The sequence below is a fragment of the Neodiprion virginianus genome, chromosome 4 (assembly GCF_021901495.1).
Source record: "Neodiprion virginianus isolate iyNeoVirg1 chromosome 4, iyNeoVirg1.1, whole genome shotgun sequence".
In the NCBI taxonomy this organism is placed as follows: domain Eukaryota; kingdom Metazoa; phylum Arthropoda; class Insecta; order Hymenoptera; family Diprionidae; genus Neodiprion; species Neodiprion virginianus.
The window spans coordinates 9,185,490-9,210,077 of NC_060880.1; the positions used below are offsets into that span (position 1 = coordinate 9,185,490).

At 35.3% G+C, this 24,588-nt stretch overlaps 1 protein-coding gene across 6 annotated transcripts; it reads left to right on the forward strand.

Annotated features, from left to right (window-relative positions):
* The first annotated feature begins 251 nt into the window (after positions 1-251).
* LOC124302400 (uncharacterized) lies at positions 252-20,223 on the forward strand. 6 transcript variants are annotated; one of them, XM_046758550.1, is made up of 4 exons: positions 252-563; positions 7,360-7,565; positions 11,338-11,544; positions 19,511-20,223. In XM_046758550.1, exons 2-4 carry the CDS (start codon positions 7,400-7,402, stop codon positions 20,215-20,217), a joined length of 1,080 nt encoding a protein of 359 aa, XP_046614506.1. In that variant the 5' UTR covers positions 252-563; positions 7,360-7,399; the 3' UTR covers positions 20,218-20,223. The 6 variants fall into 6 exon arrangements, with proteins under 6 accessions (XP_046614506.1, XP_046614507.1, XP_046614508.1 ...); XM_046758551.1 differs by lacking the exon at positions 252-563 and adding an exon at positions 5,900-6,402; XM_046758552.1 differs by lacking the exon at positions 252-563 and adding an exon at positions 8,203-8,354 and having other exon boundaries at positions 7,426-7,565.
* The last annotated feature ends 4,365 nt before the right edge of the window (positions 20,224-24,588 follow it).

The window sequence follows — 24,588 nt, forward strand, 5'->3', positions numbered from 1 at the left end:
TTCGAAACTGTTCCATTGGTAGCGTGGACATTTAGGATATATCTATACTAATATTATAAAGAGGAAAGATTTTTTTTTTTTTATTTTATAAGCTCATGCAGAAAAAACATTTGGAATGAATACTGTAAAACTGCCACAAACCGTTTTCATAAAAATTAGTTGAATACCCGTTACATTAGAGGCTAACTGTATGGGGAATCGTAGTTCTGTCGGCGCAATAGAGAAGGACGAAAGACTGTCGTAATGCTGACAGGATAGACCACGGAGTAGGATAGACTGTGCGCTGTTCGTAGAGTATATGGCTTAAGAATCCGACCGACTTGATACTATCGTGTAAACAAATAGGTGGCAGTTACTCATACATTTATGTTTGCCGAAAACTTTTGAAGTTGTTTTTCAGGATTAGTATTACGGTGGTTAAGTGGCTTTATTAAACGATATTCGCACGTGTTGATCAAGAATTAAGTCGTCATAATTTTCATTATATCCCAATCAAAAATCAATAAAATCTAGTGACGAGAACTGACGTATGTCATTAGATTGTTTTTATCGAGGAGCGAAGCGTGAGTACACAAGTTTTATTTATGTTTACAAAATAATAATGTATCAATCATCAAACCATGTTTGCGAAAAAGTGAAATTACTTCTACCTAACTTAACCTAACCTAACCTAAAAACGGTTTGGGTTGATTATTTCGAAAATTTATACTATGAACCATATCGATGGAACATCCATGATCAAAAATATGTCTGTTCTACTGACGTTTTAACACTTTTGAGAGAACTGGACTACTTTGTTTTGGTAACGGTGTGTTAATATTTGTTTAATCAGAGGCGTAGATATTTCGTCGACAACTGAGGTAACAAATTCATGAATTTTAAGAGTGCTTTTCTGACATTTATACATTTAACAAAACATTTTACATTAAAGTTCGTACCGCTCGTGTACCTATGTATTTTTAGTAAAAATTTGTTACTTTATAATTATAGAATTGTCCGTAAGTTTAGAAATTGAAATAAAGTAGGCTAGAAGTGAAACCTCGGTTATAGATTTCGCACTTGAACATTTTTCTCGTTTATTCGTAAAATTTTGTTGGTCCCGGCATGTTCTGTCCACAAGCCATGTGAAAATATTTCACTTCTACGTTTCTCCTATATATGTTTTTTTGCACTTGTATGCTACATATTCCATCCCCTAACGTTCTCTGTCCAGTTCTGCATTATTACAACTAACTGTTTAGTAAAAATGACAATAAATAATCGATTTTCGAGTAAATTGATTATTTTCTTGCGATTAATTGAATACAATCGGTTATTTTTCAAGCTAAATTAATCGACCGACTTGACTATTATTTCTCACAATCGGTTTTTGGTTTTTACTCCCATGATCAATGCAATACAATATTAATTTATGTGATTAAAGTATCAATTATTATCATTGTCTTACTCACTAAGTACATATTTAATATAATAAGTGAAAGATGAAAAAATATTTTCATCTGAAATTGAAAAATAGTTTGAATGAAATCATAAATTAAGAAAAAACTTTTTCGCTATTGAGATTCCATACTGAAATTTACAAAATTTAGGTTTTATATGCACTGTTTCAAAAAAATCTGAAATAGACAATCGATGAATTCATTTTTACTGATTAAATCGAGTCATGGTCGATTGTTTTTTTGGACTCGATTAATCGATGCATCAATTACTTTTAGCTTACTCATCATCCGTACTTATCGGTCGAAACGTACGGTTTGATGTTTGACTTGCTTACCACTAGATCGTGTGCGTGTTTTGATGTTTGTGTACTCTACTAATGCCTAATGGCATAGTCTTACATATGTGTTTGTCCCTGTTTCAAGCACGTTTTGGCAGGTTCAGGTCAGTGCCTCATCTACAGAAAGATTTTTTACTTGACATCACTAGATTAACCTTAACCAGACGCACGCTGCTGTGAAATCCTGTAGTTAATAATATTACTCAATTTTGCTCGGGGTGAATGTAAATATGACAAGATGATACCTATAAAAACTCTGAATATCAGATATATTTGATTTTTCAATCATGAATGTTTGGAATATTTAGATATTTCACTTTAACGTTATTCTCACTTATACGTCAGTATTGCCATATCCCTTGAAAAATGTGTAACTGAAGTTTCACTGAAATCATATTTCAATAATTGAACTATATCAAAAATATTATAGCTGCAAAATAATATTGTACCTGTAGTTTCGATCAATAAAGAGCTTGATCAAAAGCTCATGTTGTTGCTAGTACTGAGTTCCGATAATTTACTAATCTGTATTTACTTTGATCGAAATTTAGTATTGGTGTGAACTTGCATTCTTCATCACCCTTGTCCGATACAAACTTCAAGCACATAATGAAAATTCATCTCAAATTTTGATTACATCAACATTCCTGACTTCAGCCTTGTAAAAGCATAGTATTAGCCTGAGCATTAGTAGTAGCAACTAAAGATTCTATTCCAATGCTATCTTGGAATTTAATATTTCTGACAGAGCTGCATATTGAGATGTTCTAGAGCAAATATTTTGTAGATTTGTAGAAATCAAAAACAAAGAGTACAACACAAAAAACACAACATGATTAAAACAATATTTTACACTATACTATAGTCTTTACAGAAAAACATCTAAATGACCTTTGACACAGGTTGCAAAATAGATAAAAGTAATTTATAACTGTTGACCATCATTATTATATCCACTAACAAAGCTGGATGCAGATTCATTTTTATTCAAACGCTGAAAATGAATAATATTAAGTATGTCCCGTGACCTCAGTCAAATTCTTTTACATTATGCTAGCTTGTAGCACCAGTTGAAAAGAATTTTTGTACATTACTTTAGGTTTTTGAAACCAATTGTTTGGAAAATGCTTTTCCTTAATGATTCACCTGAAATTCCAGTTGATCAGTTTGATCGGGTTATCAACTACTGAGTTTGCCGGTGATAATGAGATGCGATGATGAATTTGTTTGGAGCGAATAAAACCTGGGTAGTTGTTTTAGGGGAGACTTCAGGGAAATTTCGAAAATCGTTACTCGAAGTCGTATTAAAAAATCCGTCCACCAATTTTCAGATTATAGTAGTGCAGGCATTGAAACAATGTTTCAACCTCTTGCAATAGAAGTGTGTGCGCAAGGAATTTTTAATAGCAGTGGCCAGAATCTTCTTCATAAGGTTCCATGCGTATACATTTTCATTGCACATGGTCGAAACTTTTTTTCCAAAGCATACCATAACCTAAAAATTAGTAGGTGGATTTCTTAATACTTTTTTTTAATCGTGTAAATCATTTGAAACTATCCACATTGACCTTCTCCAAAAAAAAATTGCTAGTTAATCGTGTAAGAATAAGAAACCTGATTTTTGTCCAAATTTTACCGTCTCCCCTTAAAACTATAAAATGGTGTAATTACGGCGCATTATTACATCGATCGTTTTGTTCATCATTGGGACGCTTTGATCAACCTTGGTCGACTGAAACTTCAAGTATGTCCGTTTTTTATATGTATCTCATAACTTGTTTAACCTCAAAAGACCCGTTTTAGGAGTCAGCAGATAACTCGGAAACTCCATTGGACGTGTTAACTATTTCTATACATAAATCATGTCTCTAAAAGATATCGAATTTCAAGGGAAAAATGCCGGCCCTCTAAAGGTTAACGAAAACAAATGTGAAATGTAAAAATTATCGTTTTTAATCAACTTTTTTAAACATTTTCTGTAATCATTTTATCGCCCTTATGAAGGTGATTGTTAAAAAGTATAAACAAATATTTTGTCCTTCAAGAGCGTCCCTTCATCACCGTAATGCCAAACGTACACGTGCTTGAAACTAGTAACGTCAACGTAACGAGTCCTTAGGACAGATATTCCGATTTTGCTATTATAAAATGACTGAAGGAGTTGGCAATGCTTGGAAGCCACGATTACGGACGTCATTTAGCAAGGGAAGATTTCGCTTCTACCGCGGCCAGTAGTTATCGTTGCGGTTCTAATTACAGTGGGTCTAGGAACAGTGTGGCCCAAACGAGTACCTCGTACTGATTGGCTTCGCCATTTTTAGGAAAACGATCCCGCGAATTTCAAAATATTGGGCAAATTATATACCAGCTTCAGAACAGTTCAGGTTGTGATGCTTGTAACTCACTCGGAAACTCGCAGAAGAAAACTTAGTTTTCTTTTAGTATTTCTTTTGAAATTTATTTATTTCTAATCAACATTTATTCAATGTCACTGTGTCGACTATTTTACAATATTTTTTATAATTGAGATTTATACAAAAACAAGTTTTTATTCATGTAAATAATCGTATATTTATAGTTTAAATTTTTTATCATAATTTTACACAACTTTATTTCTATACATTTTTCTACAATGTACGCAAATTTTTATTGTTTCTTGATATTTTCACATTCATATATTGCTAACTTTTGATTTACTTTTACGTATACGTATCAAGTACAAAACTTGATTTCTATAAATTTATCTACAGTTTACTGTACATAGTCTGTTGAAATTTTGCAATAAAATTCACAATATGTATACCTGTTATTCAATATTTATTATGTATTTAATACAATTTTACACAGAAGTGCATAAAAATAAGGCTCTCGATTAATTTTTAAAAAGTTTATTAAGAAACATTCGCATAAAGATGGTTTCATATGGTACGGAATTCATTCCGCCGAAACGTACAGCCTAAGGCGATAATTGAATGTGAAAGTGGATACACGTTTCAAAATTATTGCTGTACGCTTTTTATTATTACTTTAATTTGATTGTATAATGTTTATTTTTCATCGAAACAGCGATGTGTTATTAGTAATGTAAAGTGTGAATTCCGCATCATGTGAAACCACCAAAAGTGATATTTATCAATTTTGAATTGCGCGGTTTATCTTTACTGAATATGGCGTCTGCCACACTGTTCCTAGACCCACTGTAACGGTGTGGTGATCGCAACGAACCTAGCGGCGACTAGTGAACTACCAATGTGTCTTCAACAACTGACCTACTCCCTCCACTGGTTTTTACAGACCTGTATGTAAGACCGTAGACGAGACAAGAGATGCCTGAACGTCACCAAGTCTATGATGTCACCCGATCCAGAATCAGTGCCAATATCCGAGTCCTATCAGATGAACCAATCAGCGAACGAATAAACTGACACTGATGAAACCTTACTGTCCTAACAGGATCTCGAGATTTCGCGATTTCAAGATTCCAGAGATCCACAATTTTTTTAATACCGGATTATCGCTTTGCCTGGGCTCAGCCGTTTTAGAGATCGCATATTTACACGTTCCTACTTCTGCACTGGAGAACTAGCGTCATCAGAATTATTCAAAATTTTCAACGAGATTCGCTTCAGTAATCATCAGAACAGGTCTACTGATTTGAAGATTTCTCGCACAGTTTTCCAACGTGCGACGTTAAGTTAAACTTTACGGACGGTGCTGGGCTGCTATAAAAAAAAAATATTTTTCAAAACGAGAGGTTATAGCCGAAGTCACCATGTTCGCTTGATACCGGGCAATGGATTATCGGACGATCGTTTGCTTTCAAGTCAGTTTTTCTAACTTTTTCTGTAACTTTGTTCTTTGATAGTCTCGAGTTTATATTTTTTGCGCCAACAACCGTCGTTTTATATGGAGATTGGATTCTTATAGTATATTATAGTTATTTTTTATCAACCCAGATGGATACTTCTTATTTTACATTGGTATTAATAAATTAAATGAACGGTAAAAATTTTGGCTGTGCATTGCTTCTTCACTGCAGAATTCGAGAAAGATATTAATAAAAATGATGATGTATAAAACTCGGCGATTTGGCACCGACTGCTCCATATGCGATATTCTGAAGAGACCCGTATTATTGTGGTTTTCTAGTTACTATAAAAAAGTGAAATTTCTCTTACTCTGGTGATTCCATATCGCTCACAGATACACATGAAAACCGAAAGCTGGCATATTCACATGTTTCCAAAAATGAGTTAAAAAAAATCTGGAACTGCACACCGGCAACATTGATTACAATTACCTGTATCATTATAACATCGTCAGCTATGAAGCTTACTCACGATGAAAATATTTTCGGGATAGACAATGTCCTCAAAAAACAGCTGAAGTCATGTGTGTGAAAAACGGTTTAGTTTCCTTTTCACAAAATGGATGAAATACATTGTCACGATATAATTGCGTGTCCCACTTGGGATCAATAGTAACCACATTCGGATTGCTAAACGTATAAATTTCGACATAGAATCGATGGAAAATACCGACTACGTCATAAAATTATGTAAAAATAGTACCATTGAGATTGATGCATGATGTTGAAGATCAACTGTACATATAATAAAATTCAGGTCACTTCATCCTAGAACCTCGTGAATTACAAAATATCTCAAAATAAGCAAATTTACTTGTTATACGAGCAAGTATTTTTTTTAATTCTTGGTTGCAGCTCAAAAATCAAGGCCGTTTTGAATTTACAGAATATTCTACCATCAAAAATTTTTCTAATGCGTCGATTTAAAATCCAGTTCTCTCTTGGTGCAAACGGGTTTTCGAGGGGTGGGCATTCAGAGGTTGCAGCTTAGAATTTAGAACAAGGATATCCTTTTAAAAGTGCAAAAATATTTCTTCCACAAAACAGTCTGTCTTGATAAACAAGTTGGTACTAAAAATTCTAAAATTGCTTCGACTACCGGAACATGTGCTTGCGAGGGGGTGAAATCTTCGAATTTTTACACTATTAAATCTGCCGATGTTGCATATACTTTTTTTCATCGTAGCATTTTTTTTTTTTTTTATTGATAATAAAAATAATATGAAAAATTGTCACACTTCCCCAGCCCCCGAAATACACATCTTCGAGAGGGTGGAATATTGGTGAAGTTTTTGGATTAATTCATCATTCAATGTCTGTACTTTGCATAAAATTTTCTATCACGGAATTACTCCTCTCGATAATAGAAGTCAAATGAATAATTATCGAATTGCCCTCACCCCCGAAACACTTCTTTAACAAGGGATGAAATTTTTGGATTATTATATTAATACGGTGTGTGTATATTGCATAAAATTTTCTCTCGACGAAATATTTCTCTCTATCTAGTTAACGACTTAACGAGTCGGTAGAACTACTTGAAAAACGCACACTCAACAGGAAGTGAAATGGGTGGGCAGGCGTCTTGAACATTGTTATATTATACCATTCTGATGTCATATTATAGAAAAGGGGAACGTACCTGTATTGATGATATTATTTACTGATGACGATGTATAAGTCAACCTTTTTTTTTATCATCTTTTGTTTCCAGACAAAATTCACTCATCTTGCAGTGAAAACATGCATAAGAGATGAACATCAATATGAACCAAAACGTACTAGAACTGGAAACATCCAGTCAAGTCGTTGGATCAGACGGAAAAGAAGTTGTTCACTGGTTTGACAATGGACGTGTTGACGTGATGGACCAACATCAACAGATGCAATCTACGTATTATAAATTCCAGAACGAAGTGGGTAAGTTTCATTTTCCAGCGGTTCTGTTGTAAAAACACAATTTTTACTTTCTTTTCTAATCTTTAACTTTGAATTATGCAATTGAGACATCAAACAAATGGTGGTATTAACCCTCGTATGCCACACTGGGGTCTCAGGAATTCCAAAGTGGAACCTTAAGCTCGCGTTCCTCGAGAGAAAACATATTTTAATCAATTATATCTCAGGAGTCTTCAACTTTTACGACTTTATCAAAGAGGGCAAATAACAGTTGGAAATACGGTCATCTTCCTCGAAGTTATGATCAAACATCGGGTGGAGTTTCACAAATCCTGGTGTAGCATGCGTGGGTTAAGACTAACAATATTACATGCCATAGTTACAATGTATCATCGTTGCGTCAATACTTTTCGATCTTATCAATTTCTTTTCCCCTCTTGTTGAGAAACTTTGGCCCTAGGACCCATTTTTCTTGGCGGTTGGCACTGATGCATAATTTGGTGAATTGACAGTAGGATTAGCAAGATTTGACTCTTCAATTGATGATTTGAATCTTCATTTCTGGAAAATACAGTGGTTAAAATTCGATTTTTCACATCAATCAGATTAATTAAGATCTTGTTCTATTATAAAAGATTTTTCTATTTTATTTGTCAAGACAAGTCGCCGTTTTATACACTTTGACGATTTACGAGGCTGAAGCTGGTAACGTTAACGTAACGCAACGTCAGGGGACTTATGATATGATGAATCAGCCTGAACATGAGTTGAAGCTCCGATTGCCTGAATTAGGCACTAGGAAAACTCACGGTATACATACTCGCAGAGTGCATACTCCTTTTCCATTGAGCCTCATAGTATTGCTGACGTACGAGGATTCGACGTAGAGCTTTCATAAATAGAAAGAACGTACTCCGCCTTTTTGCTTGCTCAGGAGCGAGATAGAGATGTCAGCGAATTCTCTGCCATTTTGATGGCAGCGCTTGCCCACGCAAGTATTTGTATTTTTTTTCAGAAAGAACATCAAAAAATACTTAAAAATTTTTGTATTTAATTAGGTTGTTTCAATTGTTGTCAGAAACATGAATTTTTTTCGTTAATTTCTTCAAAAATCGACAACTCCGGACTGGGAAGAGATAAAAAGAGCCAAAAATTTAGCTGAGGACTTCTTTCTATATGTATAAAAACATATTAAAAAATCATACAAATCTAAGAGGGTCACCGTCGCAACGTCGTTGAATTGACATGTAATGACCCATATATTAATGCATAGAATTTGGAAGCGGTAGGTCTAGTGCGTTCGACTAACGGAAAAGTGAAACCGTTTCAGTAATGAAATATCTCTATTTTCAGTAGTATTCCCTGAACCAGACTCTTAATCAGCGAAGGTAATTTTCTTGTAGAAGATTTTATAGGGTCATTTAGGTCAAATTTACTGAACCGATAAGTATTAATTACTAACAAGTAATAATTACTCTCTGTAGTGAGTACTCTGTCAATTCGTAGTTTGAACGATGGAATGCATGAAAAAACGACAATCTGGTTACGTTTTTTGCCAAATTTTAATTTTGTTTTTCTTCCATCACTGGCGATGTGTGGTAGAAGTATTGATTAAAATGATGCTGCATATAGCTCAGTTGGCCCTTTCAAAAGTATTAATGATATTTCTCTATATTGCTCGCCCGAAATTCCCTCCTCTTATTTATATTTTTGTGCTTGCAAGCAGAAATCACTGCAGTCAAGAAAATAGCAGTATTAGAACAGGGGATGAGCAATTTTCACGAAGTATACATTAAAGAGGGTGTGCCAATACAGATCTTTCCCTTTACAGAGTGATTTCAAGAAAAATACAAATTAAGTTTTGCTTTCTCATAAGAGTACATTCAAAAGCAACTCTTTTGCCAGGTTGTACTTGGACTGATGCTAGTTTTCCCATTCTATAGTGATATTTTCTGAAAGTACTCTCTAGTGCCACAACAATAGTATCGGTAGTTGTTAAAATTTAAAAAAAAATCGACTCAAGTCGTTTTTCCCTTAGAACATTCTACCCGTGTCTGTGCAAATGCGGATCCGACAGTGAACGTTTTCCGAGTCCATGAAACCAGATATCTAGATATCTGGGGGTGTTTTTTATTGTTATCGCAAATATTTTTTTCCCACGAAAAAGGAATTCCTTTCCTTTCATTTATATCACAATTCTCAGGACAAAAAAATCTTCAATAATGTGTTTTGCAATGAGCCGGAAACTCCGTAATAACGGCAAACGTGACAGTACACTACGTACATATTGATCTAAAAATGCAAAATATGCGTCCAGAATAAGCATCGGAGAAGATTGGATGATTCTATTATTTATTCCGAAATTGCATCAGTCCAATGTTTAGCATACCTCTTGCGCATTGTTTTTGTAACAACTAATTAAAGGTGGCTCTTTACCGAAATCAATATCAACAAAATTAATCACGTTTGCATAGGTGAAGGTGGTTGAAGCTTCAAGCAGCCAACTTCGTGTGTAGAAAATTTTATGGTTGATTGTCAGACAAATCAGAAAAAAATGACTACAAATTATTATTTTCTACACATAGCTTTATGAATATTTGATGTTCGTTGGATGACGGTCAGGGTTGAAATGATGCGAATTAAGCACCCAGTTTTATTGTTATATATGACGTTTCGGTATGCACTGCCTACCATCTTCTGGTTGCTTTAATATACAAAAAAATTCACAACTTTTTTATTACATGAATTGCATTCGGTCACTAACTGTTACGTTATAAAACTTGCTCAGCTAGCAATTATTTTTATCTATTGTGTTAAAATATTTTGCAATATTAATATTGTACATGAACGCCGAGGGTGTTACTTGATCTTATTATTTAAACTAAAATGGAAAATTAACTTATTTATCACTTACATAAGTTGACATTTCTTAGTGAAGTGAATACCGACCTACATTTACTAAGCTGACCGTTCTCTTAATAATTAAAATTAACAACAAACTTTGAAAGTCATCTGCCTGTTTACATATTTGTTTGTTTCCAACAGAGAACAGTCAGCTTAGTAAATGTAATGTGGTCTGCTGCACGAGCAACGAGCCGCTGCTAGAGCGGCAGTGGTGCTCAGTCGCGCGTCACGCATGTTCGCTAGCTCTGACCGCTAGTTTCAGTAGTTTCAGTGTGATTCTGAAATTCATCATCTTTATCATCGATCCTAAGGTTTGGAATAAACCTTTCGTTTATAAATACCAGGCAAACCCGGTTTTTGGAAATTTTTTGTTGTACGCGATTTACGCAGATTTTCATTAAAATTGTACTCTAAAGGCGGATACAGGCGTACCAAATCGGAATAATATTTTTTTCATGGCGAAGCCAAAATAACACATTCCTCCCAGTCGACGATATAACCTGTATATGGCAAGCAGGTCCTTTCGAGAGAACCTCTCGATATGTGTATTGTACATGTCGAGCTATGCAGCTGGGCATCTCAAAAATCAAGACAAATTCAAGATGAGACCAAGTGAGGTCTTGTCCTTGTGTCCAATACTGTTTTTAATTAGCCGTCATGAGAAAACGTCCGTTTCAAAAAATTCGAAAGAATTCATGGCTAATCCCATTCGTGCATACTTAAATTGTGTAAAACGGGTATAAAATTGACATTGGGCAGGTATATTCACCTTTCAATTTGACATTGGAAGTCCCATGAAATGGATTTGGCGCCCTGTTAATGAATCCCCAAAAAACCATTAATCTAATCAGGTTTCCAACCTTAAACGCATTTTTATAAATGCTTATAGATCACATAATGGACCTCGAACCTGCCATGGAAACACAAGTACAGGAGACCACGTCGAAGAAATTACCGAAGTCACGGGGATCCAAAAAGACAAAACCTGTGAAGGAAACAAAAGAAATTGTAAAACGTTCAAAACATCCCGAGAAATGGAAAGTAAATGTAAAGAAAAACGCTAGGCTCAGGGGTGAAGAATATATTGGTGTTGGAGGTGAGCTACTTATCTTTAAAATAATAACTTATGATTCACTCACAACTAGTACTGATCTGTATCCAATTCAACATACGTTTATCCAATATATCCAATGTGTATCGAAATTTTACCACGCGAAGATTCAGAAAGCCTTCGAGTTATTAAAAATCTGAAAAAAAATATGGCGATAATTTTCGATAATATTTTGGAAACATTTATTCGAGATTACGTTTCGATTAGATGTATGTGAATAAAATACTAAACAAGAGAATTCATGTGAAAATTATTGGCATAGCTCAACTTCAAATGCATAGATCTGGCTCCGGGAAAACTATTTCGCATAAGAAACAACAACAACAACAACCTCATCGAATAACAAGACTGAAGTTAGTACCGTTAACGTAACGAAACGTCACAGGAAAAAAAATCATTATCGTGCAATTTCCGAATGACTCAAAGAATTAGCTTTTCGAAATATATAAGTATGTTTTGTTTACCATGGTTTACCTAGTTTCTAACAGTCCTGAATGTGCGAAGTAATGATTTGTCCTAAACATGCATCGTTACTGTAACGTTACTAACTTCATCCTCATTCAAAATACCGTACGTCTCAAATGACCTACCAATTAGCCTCTCTCTAAATTAATGTCTAAATTATCAGCATATCACGCTGGTGGTGCGTTAGAGTGAACGGTATGAATTGTCCTATATTTTACGCGATGGAAAGGTTAGGAATAAAGTGGAATTAGTAAAAAACGATGGCAATTTCATAGCGAGCCCCAGAGATGCTCAAACGGTTACAGGAATGTCAATGATGCATTCAAAACACTTCTAGTGTCACTCCAATTGCGTCCAATCAAATCACGAACTTAATCCTTTGAAGCGTACACTTTTCTTTGCAGTTCGTTTTTTCTTTTATTACAATACACTTGTACGGGTTATTTGGGTTGCCAGTTTCAAATTTTCATAAGAATCAAGATATTAGATTCGGTTGTCCAATTTTAAATTACGGTTTCAGATTTGGGGCATTATTTCACAACCGAACCCATGTAGAAAAAAAAGTTCCTAGATCGGAATAAAATTTAATCAATTTATAGTGCAGTTGGATAGAAGTTTTGCAGTAAATTTTGTTTTGTTTAAACAGAAAACGTTTACAAACACTCAGAGTTGAAATTTCCGACTTTAGCCCATGCGTTCTTGTTATTCGATCTCTGCAATATATTCAACATGGTTGGTTTTAATTGTCCCAGGCAAACATCTCAGAAACGAAAATAGACATGAGAAAAAACCTTTTACACAAAATTTCGAAGATTTCAAATCGGAAAGATCATCCTAGTGATATTAGTCGACTTGTGGAGGGTTCCACCTTCAAGATTTTGCAGGTAACGTCTGATTTTAGATAGAGAACACGTATTCTCTAGATATGAGCAGCTCATAGCAAGATCGGAGATAAATTAAAAGATGCGGATAAAAAATCTATTGACAATTTTTTTTTTTAAATTTCTCCCTCTTTTCTTTTACCTTATCTTTCATGTTTATTCATTGTTCCGCGCCCACCCAAAAAAATTTTTGAACACTACTCACGATCCAAACTAAAATTATAAAGAATATCATATCGGTTCAAACTTGACAACTTTGTATCCGTTGAAAAACTTTTCAATGAGGGTAAGGGACAATAAATACGTCGCGGTACTAATGCCCAAAGGGTGTATAACATGTTTTTTTTACATGGCCAATCGTTTTGTAGACTTATTGTCAAACTAAATATTGACGAAAAATATATACGGCTGAATTTTTTTTTTTTTTTCAATTATTAGCTTGAAAATAAGTATACGGAACGATTGGCTACGAAAAAAAAAAATTGTACGCCCTTTTGGCATTAGCGCCGCGACTTGCAGAAACTTACGTGAAACAAAAATGAATTGAAGAGAAAAATGCAGAAAATTTGACGTCTTTGAATTCGTCTTCGATCTCTTTATCAATTACTGATATTCAAAATACGTCTTCTTTGTCTAAAATTAGGTGTTACTTGCAAAAATTTCAAAATGGCATAACGCGCGAGTCGACTCGTACGAGCATCAGCTTTCCCTTTTGAAACCTTACAAGTTTAGTGCGGAGATATTTAAATAGCTGGCCTCACCTAGCCGCTTGAAAAAAATTGAATAAAAAATCTAAAATATTGCGCTATTTATGCACTGCTGGATGTTGGAATCGAAAAATTTTGCATTCAATTCGATAACGGAAGAAAAAATTATTTTCACACAACGCAGCCCGACACTCCTTCATTCCGAAAATCGATCACCCTATTTTAAAGGGTGGATTAGTCGCTCTCTGATAATTACGATCAAATTTTAGCGCTACCTTCATTATAGTGTTTTTATCGTGACAAAATTTCTTGGGTTGCCACTGATAAGATGAAATTCGTAAATCACATCGAATCTGAAAAACTCGCGACAGTTCATGCGTAAATTTTATGCTTTCTCATTTCCAAGCCTCATATTATCACACTGTTACCGAGAAACGCATAACCCGAAGCGCGCGTGATAACATCTTTCCCTTAGAGCGAGCCCCCCTCATTATGCGCTTTTTATACTTCGGTTGAAGCAATTTTTATGCCTGCTTCCTTTCCGTCTCTTCAGCGCAAAACCATGTCGCATTATGTCGTGAAATTATACCTCAGTTACTTATGTTACCGCGAGTTGCAGTAATGCATTCATTGACATTGTTGTGACGTGATATAAACCATATCAAAATTTATAATGTGTAGCATTCGATATAGAATTGTGATATCTGCAACGTTTTGGCGCAAATGATGCATACAAGACTTTGATGCTAGTCAAAATAAATTACACTTTGACGTGCTCAGTAGAAATTTACTGTAACACAATACGATCCAAACGTGACCGAAATCAAAGTTTCTGCCATGAAATCAAAAAATAAAATCAAACCTGAAATGATAGAATATAAATTATTCAAATCTCAATGGATAGAAAAGTACTTGGATACAATTCTGTGCTTGGATTAAATGATAGAGATTATGCTCGTTTAAATTTTAAATGATTTTACTTGAAACATTTTGACCAGACTGAATTGAAAAAATAGAGTTCTTGGTGGTTGACGACGGTGGGAGCGTAAAAGGATTTTCAGTAAGAATAGGAAATTGTTGATTTGTTTTGATTAGTTGTGCCAGCGAAGAAATGACTGATTGGTTGAGATTTAAGGAGGAAGAGCCATACAGATGATAGAAAATGATAGAAAATAAGCCTGAATTTCAGGATTTATTTGCAACACAACTGTTGAACCATTGCTATTCAAATTTTCTGGGCACTTTATTGAATATTTGTAAATACAAAAAAATTTTGCTTAGTATAAAATAGTTATTTGTAAACCGCCCAGCGAGAATTGTTGCCGCACTATTTTTTCTTGAGGTGACTTACTGCGGTACTGGTAGTTCTTTTGTTCCTTGTCTGTCACACAATTGCATTTCATATCAAAGTACACTGTCGATAAACTTTAAAAAATATATGGAAGTTCAATATTTAAATAATGGTCAGATCCAGAAATAAATGATGCAATTTTTACCAAAAGTTATCGTGTTTACCCTGCAAAAAACAACTGTTTAATTTAATTTGTCATCGAATATTTAGGTTTATCGACGAAGTTTTTTTTGATCACTGCTACAAATTTCGAAAATGTATTTTTTAGAAAATTGAGTAGTTTTACATAAAGAAAAATAGAAGTTTCTGGTGATTTATAGCTGTTTTTGGCTATTCCGCTGTTGTGGGACCACAAAATTAATTTTGTACAGTGTAAGGTGGCGATTCGAGCTAAACAGATAGCGGTCCGGGAAAGTGTTTCGGTAGCGGCCTGGGTAGCTCATTGTCAGTGTTCAGATCAGTAGCCTGGAAAGTGAAAGGTCCCGGGTTCGAATCCCGATCCAGTCCAACCCGTGAAACATTTTTCCAGACGCGCCGGAAATGCACGTCACAACAGACACACACTAAACACAAAAATACCAGAGTGCTTGCTGTCACACAAAGGTTCTAACGAGACGGAGTAGGAAATGGCTTCCAACACGCGCTGTTGTACCTGCTCCCCGCACAGATCGCTCAGCGTCCACGGGCCTCAGTATCTAGAGAATTCCGAATTTCACCTTATAATTTTCGGACGATATTGCCAAGATGATGAGCTATCGTTTTTGGCGAAAAATCGATTTTTTTAAAAATCTGTACGGCCCTCACCCCGTAAGTGTAGGAACTCTGGTCAAAGGAGAAGGAGTCTTAGAGGTTGAAACAAATATCGTTCAAATATCGTTCAAATATTGGGTTTCTTGGAAGAGGGGGTAGTGGGCAGTTGTGTGTAGACTTCGTCGGTGTGGAAGTCGAAATTTTTTTACTTTTCGACCCTGAAAGGGGTCCTTCTCAGAAACCTAAAAAATTATTTATTGATTAAGATAAATGAAAGAATTTAGTTATACTTAAATATTTTTCTGTAAATTAAATACGCCGAAGTAAACCTACATTCGATTACGTGAAAAATTGCATAATAACGGCGAGACTTTCCAAAACGAAAGGAAAACAAAAGAATCGCTGACAGCGGTAAAATTAAAGCTACTGATTCGTAGCAAAGCAGGTATCCGTTAATCAATCAAATTCAAGTGGCGGCCAAGTCATCATCGAGTGAATGACAAGGGTATTGTTAACACTTACATTAAAATTCATTGTGATCCATAATTTGCTAAATTTAAAAGCTTACCAACATCGAATGAGAGCTAAGGTTTATTTATCAGGTTCTTTTGGTGGCATTATTTAGTTAACAACTAAATAATTATTGAATAATAATTATGTACGCAATGGTACGTCGTAACCACCTGGTGAAAAAAAGCAAAAGAGGAAGATGGCTTACTAATTGATCACGATGTGAGGGGAAACTCGGTATCAATATTGTGGCACCAATAACTAGTTTCTAAATGTTACATCTTTTGCCACGAAATTGGTTACTTCCAATGTTTCTTCAAAATTAGATTGTAGTATCAATTTTCAGTGTTTGATCTGAGATTGACAGTATTTTTGTCACCAACAATGTTGCGAATTTCCAAGACTAGTCTTTTCTTATAATCCTCTTCGCTGCAAACGACGCTAACATTCTCGAAATTAAAATTATGATCAACATCTAATCTATGTTTTGTCAGGGTTGTTTTTTTTCCGGTTCGGCGTAAATATTATGCTTGTATTCATTAATTCTAGTTTTGAGATATCGACCAGTTTGCCCAATGTAACATTCATTGCAATCATTCGCAGGCATTTTATGAAGAAGGGTTGAGTTTTTTTCTAATGGCACACGATCCTTAAGTAAAACAAACAGCCCTGAAAGATTATTACTATTTTGATAAACACATTCAATTTGGAATCTACTCAAAGCTCGACTTATACTTTGTGACACTCCTTTAACATAAGGGAATTTCATAAATAATATGGCCAAAATCGTCTTCTCCAACAGCAATATCAGCTTTCAAATTCAATCTGTCCTTGAGGACCATAACACGATCATTGATGCATTGATCTATTACTTTAGATGGGCAGTTATTAATCAATAACAATCTTATAATTAATTTCAAATTTTTATGATGAGACAATGAGTTTGCCCAGAGGATCTCCCCGTCCACGAAATTATAGATGCTGGCGGTTTTATATTTTGGAGAATGGTGTGACGTGAAATTTATATATCTTTGTGACCACCTTGGTTTTTGAAACCAATCAGTTATAACCGAACCTGAATGTTTTATTACAGATACGTCAAGAACGTTAATTTTACCATTGACCTCCACTTCAGAGGTGAATTGCAATCTATCATGAAAGTTGTTAAATTTTGACTGAACAACCTCAACTGAGTCGGAAGGAACAGTAAGTAATGTATCATCGACGTATCTATAATAAAGAGCCGGTCGGAAATCCAAAGATCTTAAAGCTTTGATTTGATTCAAACTCTATGACAAGATGAGATAAAATAGGGGATAAAGGGGATCCTATTGGCGAGCCAAATGTTTGAGCATAAGTCACTCCGTCAAATGTGAAAGCAGCATCAAAGCATAACCTTTACGCATTGCTAAAATCATTGAGAGGAATTTTGATGTTATCTTTAATTTGATCCCATTTCTTAATCGCTGCGTCGATGGTTAAGTCAGTGGGAACGTTGTTGAATAAAGAAATTACAGTTAGGGAAATGATAGTGTATCCATCAGGAATCTCCACATTACTGATCCTTTTTAAAAGTTCAAAGCTGTCTTTTACATTTGACGACGGTTGAGAGCAGACAGACTTAAGTACATTAGTAATAAACTTAGCCAAATGATACGTGGGGCTATTTATAAAGGAAACGATAATGTGGAGAGAAATGTTTTTTTTTTTTTTTATTGATTATTGGTAAACCATAGCATTTAGCTGGAATACTTTTATAGGATAACGTAATACGTTTTTCAAAACCATTTGCTAATTTATTAACACGTACTTGTAGAGTTGAAGGGAGGTCTAATTTAAGTTCTTTATAAGTGAGTTTGTCACTCAAAATAGAGTCCATCATACTCGTGCAATCCATCCTATCCATAATAACCGTTGTATTACCTTTGTCTGAGTTCAGAAAGTTAGGTGTGAATTCTCAGTTTTAAATCTATGTGCTCTTTTGACTTGTGTCATACTAATAACATTACCCCTCCGACTGAAAAGTTTGTTGCCGCTCCTACAGTTATTCTCTAAAGAATTTACGAACACATTGCGTGCTTCCGACCTTTTTTCAAACCTTTGGAAAGTTTCACCGTTATTATGAGACTTTTCATGTAATCGAATGTAAGTTTAGTTTAACTTATTTAATTTATAGAAGAATATTACCTATAACTAAATTCCTTTGTTTATCTTGATCAATAAATCATTTTTTAGTCTTCTGAGGAGGACCCTGTTCAGGGTAAAAAAATGTCGACTTCCTCCCATTATTGACTTTCGACACCAAGAAAGTTTACACATAATTCAAGGTTCAAAAATCCTTCGACGTAGTGTGTAGTGTTTAGGAATAGAGTGAAATGTGAAGAAACAAGAGACCTAAAATCTTGACGGTTATTAAGAAAGCCATAAATTTTCGTAGAATGTTTGAAAGGTAGGTTGCACATTTCGTCGTCAAATGTGGACATGAGTTTGTAACGAGAAGTTTGAGGAAAGGTTTTTACCTGATTTATCCCTGGCCTCATGAGTAACATTCTGCTTTCCGTTTTTAGTTTCTGAATGCAATTGGATATATGGATGAGTATGTAGTAAATATAACGAAGCTGCACTGTAGAGCCCCCACTTAATACTGGTCGGCAATGTGGTTGTGAAACAATTTTTGAGAAAAATTGTATCACACAAATTGTATTAATTCTGGATACTATGTTATACAGCTAACGACAAGTTTGTGAGCTAGTAGTAAAAAATTATTAACAACTTGTCTTATTTTGAAGATGTTTGAAGAGTTGAGTACATTTGATAACCCCGGGTGACTTTGGATGCTAGCAGAATGCATTATCCAACCAGTAGAGCCCACGAGCAGTAGCACTCAGCTTCATACTTTGGTCAAGACAGATCTTCTGTGGTTCGCATTGCAACCCAGTCATTTAATCGAGTTGGCATGACATGTAAATCAGTAGTTCTGACTAATCAGTTTAACTGGCTATCGATTTGCGCGGTAGTCAGAAATGAGCTAGTTTAAAGTTGAAAAAAACTCATGCACATTTAATATCTTTATTTTTGTAGCAAATATTTTAGAACTGGTCTTGACCTAGTGTAACCGAAGCTCTGTATAATCGCAAGTAAAAGAATACGCTTTAGGGAAAAGCCGCTAAAACGGAAAGTTATGCATCAAGAACGCATGCTTAACTTACCGTAGGACTGGCAGTTTAAATATTGATTTGCCATTTAGAACGGAATGTTGAGTCCTAATAAAGAAATCAATTACGCAGGTAAAATAGTTCCGGCTAAAGTAATGGGCCCACCGTGTGACTGCCGCATGCGATGCAGTGACAAAATTGACGAGGAAGCTCGAGCGCAGCTGCACAACGTATTTTGGAAAACTTGTACCTGGGAACAACGAAAGCAATATGTAGCACTGTCGGTGAAAGAATCGCCAAAACAGCGGACCAGATGTCGTGGTAACGTTAAATCAGAGCATCGTAGACAGGTCACATTTACTTACTCCTTGCTTATCAAAGGTGAAGTTTTAACGGTTTGTAAACCGATGTTTCTGAGCACATTTTCGGTCTCTGAAAAATTCGTGAGGCATGCCATGGAGAAGAAAAGAACTTCACCAGGTGGAATTATTGGCCCCGATCAAAGAGGCAGGCATACGCCAAAAACGAAGAAAAGCGAAGAAGTTAAAGAACGAGTACGCGAGCACATCAATTCTTTTCCTGCTGAAAAACTAAATTCCAGAGATCGGAGTAACAGGAGATACTTGGACTCAAATTTGAGCATTGCCGCCATGCATAAGTTATATCTTCAAAAATGTAAGGAGGATGGGATACCGGATAGTGAAACGGTCAAGGAAAGTTACTACAGAGAAATGTTCAAGTCCGAATTTGATTTGGGTTTCAAAGTCGCTGTTGATAAGGGTAAAAATTCACCAACACACACTGTATCACGTATCAGTAATAATAAAAATAAACCATGAAATACAGATGGCATTTGATGAAGAATTTTTATAGATTGCTAATGCTGTCAGTGAACATGACATACCCTTTTGTTGGTTGTACAAATTTTTCTAACCATCTCTTTGTACGAATACGAACTGTATTAGTTTTCATTGAACATCGATGTTAACGTGGTTTGTACACTTTAGAAAAGTGCTTTAATTCAATACTGTCTTACAAAATAGTAAGTAATAGTTTGAAAATGGAAAATTCTTACTTATTTCTGAAGTTAAAGTAGCTAAAAAACTTACCAAACGTAATGCTCGTCATATAAAGTCAGTCGCATTGTCTCGGTTACCTTGAGCTTCCAATTGAATTGTCTCAATGTCGATCAGAACACCAAATAGAGAACAAGAGTGATGTGGAGGACGGAATAATTGACTCTTAGAAATACTCAATGAGCTGAATCCATCTCAAATCATGCAAAACCAGCGACGATTATATTCCATAATTGCTCGTAACTGAAGTATGTTCTTCTTCGCCCAAAATAACCGGACACGTATGCTTTATTATTATCCAAATAAATTTTTCACTGTCCTCTTATTTTGGGCGAGGAAGAACATACTTCAGTTACAAGCAATTGTGGAATACGGATTCAGCCAACAGATCTTTTTATAATCAACTAGCAGCCCATCCCGGCTTCGCACGGGCATATAATAATATAATAAAAGAAAATACACAATGTTTACAGTGAGTTTTTAAAAAAATAACATTTATATTATTACATAATATTATTATATGCCCGTGCGAAGCCGGGATGGGCTGCTAGTTCTTAATAAAAGGACGCTTATTGTGACGTAACTATAAAAGATAGACATGCTGTCGCGACATTTTTTATAGATAGTGATGTGTTCTGAAAAATTTTAATACATCATTTTGTTCTATCATTAATAGTTTTCGCAGCGCACGCGATTGAAGGAAGTTTTTTGTTTATTTTTTTACAACTTGGGTTAGATTATTCAAGTTTTAGTAAGCATCCCTAATTTTTTTGAAAATGAAACATAGCCTATGTCACTCGGGAATAGTGTAGCTTGCCAATGGTGAAAGAATTTTTTAAATCGGTCCAGTAGTTTCGGAGCCTATTCATTTCAAACAAACAAACAAACAAACAAAAAATCAAATCTTTCCTCTTTATAATATTAGTAATAATCAATACGACAGTCGGTTTGAAGCATCATTGGTTTTCACGTATCAACACAAGAATGATATTAGGCCCTTAATTTCCTTGTGGAAATGTTTTTGATTAGAATTTGTACCAAGACTCCAAGAAATAAACTTCAAGTTTTACAGAGTTATGTTTTATTTTAATTTTTACACGCATTTCGTAGAACCCCTGCTTTAATTTTTTTCGTCAAAAAATTGTCTGCGTGGTCGTGTCTTTATAAAATCACAAATTGCTTGCGGGTTGTCCCCAAAAGAATCCTTTGATTATTTAATATAGCCCAATGATATCGAAAAAAGCGTTAATTTATTGTCACTATTAGTGTAATGTTGGATCAAAATGAGGCTTAAATGAGCCTGTGTCTGTTTCCATTACATGAACTTCGAAAAATGAAAAAAGTAGATTAAAGAAATTGAATAATCTGGAAAAATTAAGAAAAAACTTGAAAAAAGTTATAATATTGAAAAAAAAAAAAAATTTTAAACGAAACCACAGTAAGAACGTTCACATTGCGCCTCTATCAGATGCGCGAAACGGTGAACCCTGCTTAACATAAAAAATTCGTGAACCAAGTATGACAGAAACCTTCCGTAGCGACTTATCCGGCTCGTACCTCATTACCAGTCGAGTTTCGGTGGTAAGTATCAGTAAGTACAGGTAAGTATGTACTTTCTAGTGCAGAATTCGATGCCCTTTCAGATGCCAACGAAAAACATGCTGTTTCATTTAAAAAAAAAAAAAAACCAAGTTGACTTTCATCTGACCTTGGCAGGTTCATACAACTTTCGTACAAAACATTTTTCTCTCACACTTTTGGTTTACGAGATATTTGACTGGATTGATTAAAATGAGACGCCCCATACATATTATTCTTGATTTTTTTCTGATTTGTATCTTATCATAAAGTATTCAATATTGTCGATGAGGTTCATCTTTGGTTGAGGATGTATAACCAATATATCCTCAAGTATCTTAATCAAATTTTTTTTTTTCATACAGCATCTTGAAAATAATATCTGACCATGATTTCGGGGTTTCTTCTTTTTCTAGAACTCAGTTGAAAATATTTAATATGTACAATTGCCCGTTATTGGGAAGGTTCTTCAAAAATTCGTACGAGATACTGTTCTTGTCAGGAGCTTTACGCAGCTTACATTTATCAAGTCCTTTCTGTAGTCTTTCAAGACTAAAAGACTTTTCTAACTCTGGAATGGTTTACAGACTGTAGTCGGTTAGGCAGTTGGAGATAGCAGTTGAACGACAGTAGATTTTAAAATAGTTAAACCAAACATCGAGGCTGATTGCATTGAGTTTGATGCATTTATGACTTGTTGTCGCCGTGTCTTCTCTGCATTTACAATATTGTTCCTTGACTATACTTTTTAGATGTTTTTTACTGGGTCTACTCTTTCAGGAATTTCTGGGAAAATGATTCTTTTTTGCAAGCATTTAAATTTTCATCTACGGTCGTTTTTGCTATTTTGTATTTTCGACTGTGTCTTAACAAATTACTGTGAAGTTTTTTAATTTTTCTTGTTATGCTTAATTGGTGGGCAACAGCTGTAATAGTTTTTGTACAGATTGCTATTTAAGCTGTCTAGGTTTGTACTTGTAAAGGAGACTTGCGCTGAATAGGACATACGGACTTTCCACATTACAGTTTTCTCTGGAGGGTTTGACTTCCCAGTTTCTTCGCAGTTTCTCAACTTTAGTGTAATTGGAAAGTGGCCGGAGTATGTTACTCGTTTCAAGTGTCCGTTCTTTCTCTCCCCAAAATTATCCCTTCCCTTTTTACGGTACAGAGCAATCCGGTGCAGAGGAAAATAGCCGAGGACCAGCGAAACTGACGATTGAGGGGCTTGTTGATCACGCCAGGCGCCCAACAAAGTCTCGCGATATCCTTTGTAAGATCAGATTTTTCCAACGTTCATCGCGGGTCGCAAAATTATTGTATACACAGTAAGTTCTTGATATACTTGTCCGGGTGAGTCAAGGATATCGAAAATCCGGTGCCGCAGTATATTATTTATTTATATCCCATCCTCATTGCCATTTTGGTGAGACCCCATTAATTAAGGAATCTAGGCGTGGGAAATCAGTAGATACAGGTACATTGGATTGTTATATTTATTGTATATAGGTATAAGGTGTACACTGTTCGGATGTACATAGCCTACTGACTCGCTGTATACAATAGGGATATATGTGATTACTGGAGATCGCCACCTCCCGGGATACTAGAATAGGACCCTGACTTTTGATTTCTAAGTCACCGCTAAACGTATCCCTCGAACCTTTACTATGTTTGTGTGTAACATTGAGCTCTAGCGGGCTCATTTTTGAAGATTTCGCGTCATCGGTCTTATTCAAGCGTTCGACTTTACGATGACCGTCAGAGGTCAAAATATGCAGTGCCCAACATCATATCCAATCTCAAAATTTTATTCTTTCAAAGTAACGATGCAACAGTTCAAGTGAAAGTATTATCTCGCGCCCATTACACTTTCACGAGGGGCATTCGCTCCTGAGTATACTCGCTTCTTACTTTGATACTCGACGAGTACCGACGAGTACCGATGAGTCTAGGCTGACGCCGACTAGACCGCGGCGGACGGCGGCGGACGGCGGCGAAATTTTCGCTCATACAGTTATCCATATAGGTGTTCACACTAGACGGCGGCGGACCGCGGCGGACCGCGGCAATTTTTCGCGAGTTCCAGGTTGGGAATATTTCGGCGGTGCGCCGCGCATCGCCGCGCATCGCCGTCGTCTAGTGTGAACACCCGACCGATGCCGAAATTCATCCCAAGTATAAAAATAGGGAAACCTGCGTTACTTTGATGTAAATGGTTATGGTTTACAAGGATTCTTTTCATTCTCTCCGCTGTTCTTGCGAATAATAAATGCATTCATTTTTACATCTTAAATAAATCCTACGGATATTAAATAAATGTTACGTAAGTAATTACTTCATTTTTAAAGAAATTTAAGTAAATGTGAGTTTTAGAACAACAAGTTATGATCAACGGATTATTTTATGTAAAAAATTTATTTTTTTCTCATTGTTCGGGTATGATGCTGATTTCATGAAGACTGTTTTTTATTTTGCGTATTAATTTTTATGCATAAGAAATGAGAGAGTATATTTTGAGCTAAAATTTATTTCATTTTTACTATACATATATTATAT

Coding starts and splice junctions, on each gene's coding strand:
- LOC124302400 (XM_046758550.1), top strand. CDS start 7,400: ATGAACATCAATATGAACCAAAACGTACTAGAACTGGAAACATCCAGT. Junction 7,566..11,337: donor TAAATTCCAGAACGAAGTGG/GTAAGTTTCATT, acceptor AAATGCTTATAG/ATCACATAATGGACCTCGAA. Junction 11,545..19,510: donor AGAATATATTGGTGTTGGAG/GTGAGCTACTTA, acceptor TCAATTACGCAG/GTAAAATAGTTCCGGCTAAA.